The sequence below is a fragment of the Cyprinodon variegatus genome, unplaced genomic scaffold (assembly GCF_000732505.1).
Source record: "Cyprinodon variegatus isolate N-32 unplaced genomic scaffold, C_variegatus-1.0 Scaffold767, whole genome shotgun sequence".
NCBI lineage: Eukaryota > Metazoa > Chordata > Actinopteri > Cyprinodontiformes > Cyprinodontidae > Cyprinodon > Cyprinodon variegatus.
This window is the reverse complement of record NW_015151220.1, coordinates 282,493-294,148: the sequence shown is the minus strand read 5'-3', so window position 1 is coordinate 294,148 and position 11,656 is coordinate 282,493. Positions and strand designations below refer to the sequence as shown.

Below are 11,656 nucleotides of genomic sequence, written 5' to 3'. Positions count from 1 at the left end.
TCTATCTATCTATCTATCTATCTATCTATCTATCTATCTATCTATCTATCTATCTATCTATCTATCTATCTATCTATCTATCTATCTAGTGACTGTATAGTAGCTGTGTTTCTCGCCAGGACGAAATGAAGCCACTGACTGAGTTATTGCCCAGTTTCCTTTATTCTCTTTGACTAACCTTAAGCATAGAAAGTACCCATGGCTCAGTGCTTCACAATATAATGTCATTACAATATTGATCCATTGATTTAGTGTTTGTCAGTCCCTCTATCTTTCCTGTATGGAGCCGTCATTGTGGCTAATGATCCTACTATCTTTAACCATCTTTGTTTTTATTTAGCTCAGGGCCTCTGTGTTTTCTCAGCGTACCTCCCCAGCCCCTTGTGGTAGAAGTACTCTCACTATGAACCCGGCTTTGATGGAGCTTTCTTCCCTTTAAAAGGGAATGGTTCCTCTCCAATGTCACCGAGATTTTCTCGGATTGAGAGGTGGCAGGATAAATGATTCAATGCATTTGGCCAGACTTCCATGTCAGCTGATACTATGAACCACATCAGCAAAGGTTAAAAAAAATAAAAGTATCACTTTGGGGAACAACGTCATGGTGAAATGTGGCATTGATTAACCTGCAATCACAAACGACAAAGACTAGTGCCTGAAAAAGACTCTTATTTAGAACTGTGTGTCCATATCTGGTATCATCTTGTTGCATATAGCATGACTAATATCTCTGCCTGCAGCAGGAGTGTGAGCAGCAGCAGAAACAGCATGCTCTGCTACTTCCCTCCACCCACCTTCTCACTATTGTGTAACTTCTTCTGATTTCACCTCCGACACACTCACTTTTCTACCTAATCGTTTGCCTAAACTCCAATCAGCACTGTTTCTTTTGCTCTTTATTTGGGTCAAAACAAAACTAAGACAGTCTTACTCTCATCTGATGTTAAAAATAAAAGCAAAACCCCAGCAGGGCATCTGAACCTTACAGAAAGCCAAAAGGTTTGTCCTTGTGCGTAATTCCCCACTGCTGTAGAAATGCTGCTGCGGCCAAAAGAAATGCGTTTTGATTTGGGGAAAAATGCAGGAATTTTCAAATTAAGCAGTGTGTGTTGGCAAGTGGAGCTGCCCAACGATATTAATATGTTGCAGATGCCTCCTGTTCCTGTTGGACAGCACAGTAACAGTGATCAATCTTATTGACATTATTTTGACACTAGATAAGGATTCTTGAACGATGAGTCTGAGTTGAGGCCGGAACGTTTTATACGATTTTTTTTTTTTTTTTTTGTGTTAGTGAGAATTAGCTTTGTTTAAACCATATTAGGATAAACATCTAAAATCAGAGACTGGACAGAAGAGAGTACCACGGCCTCCATATTTAGGTTTATATTCATAACGGATCAGGCATTTGGATTAGGGTACTGATTTTAACTCTCATGGTACAAACGTGGATAACAGACATCCCTTTTAACTCCATGTATATTTAACTCATAGAAAATCCAACTGATTTTTCCTTGACAGAAATTGAAAAACTTATGTGTCAATAAACTCGACTGTTAACAAAGTCAATATACTTAGTGTGTTTATTTTATTTTCCAATGGGACTGCAATTTTTCCTTCAAACAAGCCCCAAGTTTCAGTGTCCTATCTTTGCAACGGGTTTAAATGTCCTAAAGTGAGAAATTGTCTAAATAGTTAATTAAAAACATACAGAAGAGGATAAGTTAACTGATTTTTATATTTTTGTTTAGTTTAACATGGGATATAAGTCACAATTCTGACTTTAATCTCAGAAATCTGACTTTTTTCTCGGAATTCTGACTTTTTCCTCAGAATTCTGACTTTAATCTCAGAATTCCAACATTAAGCTCAGAATTCTGACCTTTTTCTGAGAATTCTGACTTTTTTTCTGAGAATTCTGACTTTAATTTCAGAATTCAGACTTTTTTCTCTGAATTCTGACTTTAATCTCAGAATTCAGACTTTTTTCCCATATTAAACTAAAATAAAATGTAAAAATCAGTTAACTTTTTTCTATTTTTTGTCAGTGGCCCTAATCCTCTTCCGTACAAACAGAACAGATACCCCACACAGTTAAAAATTGAGCCATTAAAAATCTGTAAACTCACAAGATAACACAGCGCTGCCATCTAGTGGAATTAATGCGGCATTGCATGCAGCCGTGTTATGGATCTCGCGAGATTTGGAGCCGAGTACAGCTGACCAAAACAGGAACATGGCAACAGTGTTCGGAGGAATAGAAGGGTAAGAAAAAAGTTAAAATATCAAACGAAACACAATGCACTTTAGTTTTAAAATACATTTCTCTGCGGGAATTTAAATTCCGTGTGTTTTTTAATGTTTTTTTAGGTTTTCATATAAGAATACAAAATAAATATAGATGATTTTTCTGACACGGAAGCGTAAATCTCGTGATCATTTCGCCCCGCCTGTCTATACAGGGCTAATGTGAACTAAGTGTAAAGGAAAATGTACATAAACTCACTACATATTGTATCTTTACTGCTTCACTGGGTTTATTTTTATTTTTAGGTGTATTCATGTCAGTGGAGTCTTAATTTGTGTATTAATTTTGTGTTGTGTCTTCCATCCAGTGGAGGGACTCATTCCAGGGCTGTGCTGCTGTCTGCAGATGGGAAGGTGCTGGGAGAGGCAGTGGGACCCTGCACCAACCACTGGGTGAGAAGAAGCACAGGTGCAGATAAACATCAGGGTTCATAGGCCAAGTCAGGGTTCCTGCAGATCCTTAAAAAGTCTTAAAAGGCATTGATTTCTTCAATATAAAATCAAGACCTTAATTGGCATTAAAATATCTTAAATCAGTCTTTCATAGATCTTAAAATTGTTACCACATCATAAATAGGATTTTATTTTTGTAATCTATATCAAGCATTAAAATAATCTCTTTAATTTTCTTACATGGTTCCGTCCTGATAGTGGAACCAATAAAAAAAGATGTTGCTACCAGACCTTGGGGTGATGTGCCACTAACTTTTATCTGGAAAATGGGGAAATTTATATTCAATGAAAAATAAGCTATCCATCCAAGAGTTTTCTGCATGGCTAAAACCACTGCCAGGGATTGTAGATGAAGCATAATGGGAATCAAAGCAGTGGAGACACATGTTTCAAGCATGAAACTCAAAGCGTCAAAATGAAGTGATGGAGAAGCAGCAGGTATTTTTCTGTTCTGACCCTTGTCTCTGCAACGCCTCCACAGCATCTCTCATCACCAACAGCACCAGTAGAACCAAATCTCAGGATAATGTTTGGAGAATTCAGTTCAGTAGTTGTTACAAATAGTGTTGCACTAATACCAGTATCGGACAGGGCCCCGATCCAGCACTAAAATGGTAGCATCGGTATCAGCGAGTACTGACAAATAGGGCACCGATACATTTTTAGAGCCAAAAGTTTATTCAACTAATGTTAAGCTGCATTAAAAAGTCTTGGATTTAACTTGCCTTATGCTGTAGGAACCCTGCAAGTTTACCTAATTTAGATTCTGATCATTATAGTTTCATCTCTACCTTGTTTTTAATACATAAATAAAAAAGACGGTTTTAGAATAAACACATTCTAAATTAATAATACTGTTTTTCAAGTGGTAGTAGCCCCTAATATGCCTTTCGTTGTTGTTCTGCATCTTATAGAGTAAAACTGCATTTAAAACAAGCTGGTTTTATAGTCGGGCTGCCTTATCAGGTCATAGATATTCTGCTCACACTGCAACGACATTGTCCTTGGAGTGATGAGTGGTGCTATTTCACTCTCAGCACCCTGGCTGTTCATGTAAACTCAGGTCTGTTAACCTGTCTTTCAGCAAGCTGATACGCAGTGTGCAGCAATAATTGGGTAGCTTAGGAATCAAATTTTGATAGTTTCTTTTGTTGTTTTTTTCTATTTGAGGTGAGATTTGGGTAATTTTATATAAACCGACAAAGTATTTTTTGTTATGTAAGGATTAATTGCATTTTAATTTTATCAATAAACTTGTTTATGTTATCTTGCTTAGAGTATCTATAGTATAGAATGGGGGGTGGTGGCCTAGCATTGTGCTTAGGTGCCAGAGGTTATGAGTTCAACTCCTGCAGACTGCCACTCTGGGTCCCTGAGCAAGACCCTTAACCCGACTCTGCTCCCTGGGCACCCACAATGGCAGCCCACTGCTCCCCAAGAGGATGGGTTAAATGTAGAGAGTTAATTTCTCCGGTGTGAGATCAGTTATGTTCAGTAATTGAATTATTATTTGCTTTTTTTTTTTATATACCTCTTTTATTAAGTAAGGTGATAAAATATATGTTTACATGTATGTAAAATGTATTTAAATGACAGTTTTTAGTATAAGATTATTAAATTAGAATAACATTGATTTATTTTTAAAACGACTGTCCATCGGTTTGCTACTAACTCATATACGTGTGTCCTAACATAGTTGATCGGGGTGGATAAATGTCTTGAAACCATCAACGAAATGGTCCAGCAAGCGAAGATCGCAGCAGGACTGGACCCAAACACAGCGCTGCGCTGTCTGGTCAGTCAGGCGGTTGCCAAACAGATTCCCTGTAATTTTAGTTAGAAATTTATAATTCTCTGTTTTTATGTGAAGGGTATGTCTCTGAGTGGGGGTGAGCAGAAGGACGCAATCGACAACCTGATTGCCGTGATGAAGAGACGGTTCCCACATCTAAGCCAGGATTACTTCATCACCACAGACGCGATCGGTGCCATGGCAACGGCGAGTGATCGAGGTAAATGTCCCATTCAGGTTTGGATAGGTAATGAAATACTGGTCTGAATTTACTGTTTAGGGAGCAAAGGAAAAGGATAAAAGAAAGAAAAGAAAGATAGAAGGGGGGACAAGAAAGGAGGAGAGAGACAATAGAGAGGGTGGATGTATTTGTGGAAAGGATGGAAATAAAAAAAGTAAGAAAGGAGGAACCAAGGAAGGAAAGGAACAAAGAGAGATAGAACACATGGAATGAATGGAGGAAGAGAAACAAAGGAAGGACGGTTGGCCTGAAATGAAAACCTCCCTTTTAAACAACAGAATAGGCAGTTAAATCTGAAAGTGTGACACTTTCCCCCATTTTCTAAGCTGATCCAGACCAGGAAGGCAACCAGATCAATTTCCAGACTCTGTGTAATCATTTCCATCCTAATTAGTTACCATTTTATTACCTAAGATCATTAATTATGTCTCATATCACAGCTCCAAATCAACAAAGTCCTGCATTTCTGCAGGTTTCTGCATACTAACCGTTGACCTTTGAAAAGCAAAACAACTTGAGTTGGACCTTCATCTCCTAATTAAAACACAGTATTGCATAGAATTTAGCTTGCATTTAGTTACAACAAGGTAATAAGCGTGCATTCTTAATTGGGTGTTTATTAGATGTACATCAAAGTGTTTCACATGCATTTTACAGGTTACAATTCCTCTGATCAGTTTGTTCTGCTTTCAATGCACGTACATTTCTAAGCTAAAGAGTGATACTTTACCCTTTATCATCCACCTAGGAGTGTCGTCTCAGCTTGTTTATGGCCCACTATTATCTCCAGTGTTGTTTATGTGTCTCCTGTCCAGGTGGTATAGTCCTGATATCAGGAACCGGCTCAAACTGCAAGTTGGTCAACCCTGACGGCTCACAGATCGGCTGCGGAGGCTGGGGTCACCTGATGGGAGATGAAGGATCGGGTAACTGCGATTAATTCAGATTTAGCTCTTTGTTGCTATAGGGGAAAAAAATCAACTTTTAGTTATTTTCCTTCTGCCTCTCAGCTTTTTGGATTGCTCATTTGGCCGTGAAGACGGTGTTCGATGCCAAAGACAACCTGGTGGCGCCGCCTCATGACATCACACATGTTAGAAAAGCCATGGAGGAGTACTTCCAGGTCAGCAGAGATCATCAGTGTTTACTGAGAGCGTGAGAGTGGCGCGAGTCAATAAATAAAACCTCATTCACCCCAGGTGTCTGATCTGATGGGAATGCTGCCACATCTGTACAGAAACTTCCAGAAATCGTTCTTTGCTGGTTTCTGCAAAAAGCTGTCTGAAGGTAATTAGCACTTTGGTTTCCTGTCTGGAGGTTTTTTTTTTCTTTCTGTTTGTTTGATTGAAGCAGGTGAAATTTTTGCATCAAAGGTGCAGAAGCCGGAGATGCTCTCTGCCAGCATGTGTTTGCCGAGGCAGGGAGAGTCCTGGCTAAACATGTAGAGGCCGTGCTACCTGCAGCACAAGAGGTAACCAACAGAGCACATACAACAAATGTCACATGATATGCATTAAGTCAGATAAAAATCACCAACTTGTTGACTTTTTGTTTGGTTTTCATTGATTGGTATGTTATTTTAAAAAGAGGGAGGAAATGGATTCATTGCTTTTCATTTAATAATGTTTATTTCCTACTTTCAAGGAACCAATTATCTGTAGAAGTCACTAAACTATTAAATTCAGACCAGCTGTGTGTAAAAAGGGGAGCTGGAGACCTAAGAAATACTATTGTTGAAATATATTATTAAACTTAAGCTACAGGAGGTCTAAAATAGTGTATAGCATGGTAGGGAAGTATCATGTTGTGGGGACCTAATTCATACCAATAATAGATATAGACCAGTAGATCAGCCGGCGGGTATTTTGTACCAATTTTGGTGTATTTTGTTTGTTTGTTTTTTCCTTTTCTGATTGCTTTGTCTAATACTAGTGATGTTCAATATCACCAATACCCTCTCCAATCTGGTACTGTTTAAAATACAGGCTGGTTTTGGTGATTCCAATACTGATACTTTGTGCAAATACACCTGATGTACTTGCTAAGTGCACAAAAAGAACCACCATTTTCACATAGTGCGTGAAATGACCGTTGAAATAAATATCACTATTACTGTACAAAGTTTTTAACTTATACATTCTGAAATATGAATTAAACAGTTAAGGGAAATTGGACTGATTTGATCAACAAAAGATCCATTTTATAAACTGTTATTTTTATAACTATCTAGTTAATATAATCCGGTTTAATTTATTAATTCTTTCGGAGGTCTGACTTCATTCGAGCCTTTCTACCTGTGTAAGATTACCATAGTAATAGACTCTGCTCCAAGCTGACTGCATTTGTTTAATGCATTTTTATCTTTAATTTGTGGCAGTGGTAGCGTTGTGACACCTGTGGTGGCTTGTTGGGCTGACGTTGCTTTAGCACTGTCTGGCACGGCGTATTACTGGCAGCAGCCACTGGGCTGACAGCGTGCCAGATCGGCTCCACGTTTACTAACACCGCTTCCGCTGCTGCAGAAGCCGTTTTTTGGCAAAGAATTTACTTAAAGTACCTCTTAGTAGATTGTTGTTTTAATGTTGTGATGTTATTGCTCAGTAAACTGCATTAAATCTTTTATAAAGTCACATTTACTTGATGGAATTCATCTGCCAATAAGTGGCCAGTGGCACCCGCCACTAGGGGGACAGTCTCTGCTGGCATCTCCCACTAGCGTGACCGTCTGGGTGTCCTTCCAGACTTTAATCTGCCGGTTCATCTAGTAATAAGTGGCTGGGGCCACTGGCCACTTTTTGGCAGATGAACTACTTCGTTCCATCAAGTAAACGAGCCACCGGAAGTGTCACTATGCTGCCACTGCCACGCATTGGGCTTGTTGTTTCTCCTTATTTAGTAAAAATTCTAATTAATACTAACCACTTAGACAGTAACAGTGCAGGGGGGCATTTATCTTATCGTTTATCGCTATGGAGATCAATTTCTAGCCATGAAAACACTTTAGATTGATCGTCTGAACAATAAATTTGTCTGATGCCTTCTCCAGTAGAGGCAAACTCCCATGAACCATCGAGCCCTACAGAGGGTGTGTTGCTCCAGTGTGTGTCAAGGCAACAGTGCATTGGTACAACAAAATATGGTGATACCTTTTAAGGTCATATCGTCCAGCCCTGCATATGGTGCTCTCCTCCTCCCTCCAACTCATCATGAACTCAGCGAATTCTATGTTGTCATTTAACTGGAGGTGTTTCAGGAGGTTGTTTCGCTACAACTTCTATTGAAGAGAGGAAGTGACTAAGCTGCAGCAGCATGCTATTCTTGGCATAACATACTGAAGCATTACGCATTCACCTGGCGGAACGAAAAGTAGTTCCCAGCAAACCTCTGCATTTAGATCATTTTCTGGTTGTAATCATAATAACCGTGATATCGATATTAGAACCTAAAATTGTGATATAGATATTTTTTATATCGACCCGCGCATCCGTTGGCCGATTCATAAGTGTATTCAGCTGCCATGTTTTGGGATCTTTTGTTCTCCATTGTTAATGTTTCATTTGATTTGTCAATAAATGCTTCTCTTTTGTTCATACACAGATTTTTTTTTGATTTTTTTTTATAATTTTGTAGAGAAAAAAGCAATAGGGGCTTCAAAAATCGTCAGCGCATATTGGGCGTCTTTTAGACTTTTTGTTGAAATGGGCCTTTAAAAAAATCTTTATCAGTTAATTTCTTACTGATAGTCGGAAGGACATCCTGGAAACTTCCTACAAACGGAGCTCCAATGAAACGGTTTAGAACAAGGCGTATTCACGTGTTCTAATGGTCCAGTTAAAGTCGCTCCTCATGTATGGTCATTTTAATTTATAAGTATTTCTGCATTTAAACTGGGAACTTGAAGTTGTAGAGAGAAATAAAATAGAGGTTGTGTAACTAGATGTTTTTTCTAGCTTTTTAAGATAAAATAAAAAATAAAAATTACACATCTTCAAATTATTGAGTAAAAGTACCTCACATGCCTTCCCTATATATATTGTGACTTAGCTTGAAACATTTGGCAAAAACTGAATGGGTGTGAGTTCTATTCCTTTATTCTTTGTAGAATAGTATACCCAAAGTATTTTAGATACTTTCAAATATTTCTGTATTTATAATTAAAAAAACATACATTGTTTATTGCATATAATTTCACATGAATGTTTCTCTTCTGTCTTTCTTTCCAGTCCTTATTTAGTGGTGAACGGGGCGTCCCCATCCTGTGTGTGGGCTCTGTGTGGAAGAGCTGGTCCCTGCTGAAGCCTGGTCTGTCTCTCTGTTACTGAAGCTCAGATACACTTAAATATTCTCTGAAAATCTACAGTTTGATTTTTGTGTTCTCTCTCTCTTCAGGGTTCACAGAGGTCATGGGGAAGGCTGCATCGTCTGCCGGCTTGAAGGGGCGTTTTCAGGGCTACAGCCTTCTGTTTTTGCAGCAGTCCTCTGCCCTCGGAGGTGCCAGCCTCGGCGCTCAGCATTTAGGCTCCTCAATCCACATGGATTATGACGCCAATGCAAAAATCTTCTATCAACACTCCTTTAACAGCAGCCAGTGACAATAAATCCAAAAGGCCACTTTATGATTTTTAAAAACACATTGCTCTGACTCCAATCACAATGACTTGAATCAAGTTGCTGTAAGTTCTTGCACATTATTTCAAAAGATACCCCAAAAGAAGATTTAAAAAATAGCTGAAATCATGAGGGGTTCTTTTTATCTTCACAGTTCCTGTAACAAGAACTGAAAGTTCTATCATTACATTTGAAAAAAAAATTTTTTCTACCTTAGATGATTCATGTGCAATCAGGATTTATAATAATAAACATGCTGCAGATTCTCCAGATGTGTGCAGGACTGGAGAGATTTTACGGCTTAGTTCCTGCTGCTCTACCTGAAGTTATATGATTAATAAAGATCAGATTAGACCAATTAAACAATTTATAAAATGTGGCGTCAACTTTTATGTATCATATTGATTCATAATATTTATACAGTTTATAAAAAAGCTTGTGGTTTATGGTGAATGCTGATGACTTAGCTCTGTTTTTACCACCATTGTCTATTATTTAAGGTTGTACTTTAAGGTTTACACACAAAATATCCTAAAAAAGCAGGTTATCATTCTGTGATGTTAGAAATTTTGAAAAAAGGGATGATAATTAGTATCCATCTAATGGTGCACTTGAGCTAGGACAACATTTAAAGCACAGCAGGCCTCATTTACTTCAGGTAAGGTCGGTGTTCTACTATGAAAAAGATATTGGGCAACAGTGCCTTCCAGAAAAGAGGTCAAACGGCAACCATTGCCGTTCATATATAGCACAAAGGGAAATCTCACATTTCCTATAAAACATTCTGATGATCCAAGCTGTCTTGTGGGAAAAGTTCTGTGGACTGAAAAGACAAAAGGTGAATTTGGTGAAAATTAGATAGTAGATCTATTGTTTAATACACAACTACAAAAAAAAAAAAAAAAGATACTTCCAGTCAAAGGTGGTGGTGGAAGTCTAATATTCTGCAATTTTTATGCTGTTGAAAGAGCCACTATATATATACATATATATATATATATATATATATATACATATATATATATATACATATATATATATTAGGGCTGCAACTAACAATTATTTTACAAAATGATTTGTTGATTATTTTTTTCAATTAATAATCTGATAGTAAAAGGTTCCTTAAAGAAGAATTTTTATGAAATCAAACCAAGTAAAACTAAATCTTTTCCACTTGAGGAATTCTGGATAGAGAATATTGACAGACAAAAAACATTTTTATCTTGAATGCAAATGTTTACACATTTTTTTTTCTACAGATTTGGTGTAACTACTGCTTTAACTTTGTTACTCTTTCAGAAAAAGGCATGTTTTGCAGCCTCTACTCCAGTTAAAAATCGATTACTAAATTATTTGACGGTTATTTCAAAATCAATTAATATGAATATTTGTTTCAGCACTAGTATAAATACACATATATATATATATATATATATGTAAAGTATATTTCAACTGAAAACAACTGGACAACTTGCTGTGATTAATGGAACAATGAAAGGCTCCAGCGTAGTTAAGTGGTTAGTGATCCAAAGCAATACAGCAAGTTCACCTCTACACCCCTTAGAAGTAACCAGCTTTCACACAGTGGCCTCCCCAAAATTTAGACCCAGCTCTTTACTGACTTTATGTCCCATCAGGGTAATCCACAAATGGCTTTCAAAGCAGGGTAACATCTGGTCTCTACCTGCCTGAATTCATAAAATAAGAATGAAAAACATTGATATTTAATTGAATTTGTTTGTTAACTCTAGGTAAAAAAAAAATAAATAAAGCACCTGTACTGGCTGAGTAGTCATTGAGATGTGATGGAAGCATAGCAATCATATTTAAATGTAAACACCCATAGAGGATGATGGGGATAAACCTTAACTGTCATTCTGTTAGAGCTGACTTCACACGACAAGGAGGATCTGCCAGCAATGTATACCTGGGCTCGTCAAATGGTAAATATGTTATGTTGTACACCAGTGCCTTGTTTTCAGCTGGTTGTTAAAGGAAATGGACAATTTTTTATTTAACTCGAAATCAGATAGACTTTAGAGTCGACTTTGAGTTGAACAATACATTTGGAAAAGTAAAACAAAGAACCATCAGTTGATTTCTGCAACACTTCCAGAGATGGGGTTGGATTTATTTGTAAAGCTGCAGTGCTGAAGTTTGTCCTGATGGTGGCAGCAGAGGGTTTAACGTCAGAGGCTCGGCTAATCTGAGAAGCTAGCTAAAACAAACCGTTTGTTTAAACTAGCTTTTAACAT

At 37.6% G+C, this 11,656-nt stretch overlaps 1 protein-coding gene across 1 annotated transcript; it reads left to right on the top strand.

The window, feature by feature from the left end:
• The first annotated feature begins 2,221 nt into the window (after positions 1 to 2,221).
• Positions 2,222 to 10,236, top strand: nagk (N-acetylglucosamine kinase). The gene is made up of 10 exons (XM_015395903.1): positions 2,222 to 2,265; positions 2,616 to 2,700; positions 4,457 to 4,555; positions 4,631 to 4,772; positions 5,609 to 5,719; positions 5,804 to 5,916; positions 5,993 to 6,080; positions 6,167 to 6,264; positions 9,017 to 9,095; positions 9,183 to 10,236. Exons 1-10 carry the CDS (start codon positions 2,237 to 2,239, stop codon positions 9,383 to 9,385), a joined length of 1,047 nt encoding a protein of 348 aa, XP_015251389.1. The 5' UTR covers positions 2,222 to 2,236; the 3' UTR covers positions 9,386 to 10,236.
• The last annotated feature ends 1,420 nt before the right edge of the window (positions 10,237 to 11,656 follow it).

Excerpts from the sequence above, each read along its gene's own strand:
- nagk (XM_015395903.1), top strand. The coding sequence starts at position 2,237 with ATGGCAACAGTGTTCGGAGGAATAGAAGG. Across the intron at positions 4,773-5,608 it reads GGCAACGGCGAGTGATCGAG|GTGGTATAGTCCTGATATCA; the intron begins GTAAATGTCCCA and ends TCTCCTGTCCAG. Across the intron at positions 9,096-9,182 it reads CTGGTCCCTGCTGAAGCCTG|GGTTCACAGAGGTCATGGGG; the intron begins GTCTGTCTCTCT and ends CTCTCTCTTCAG.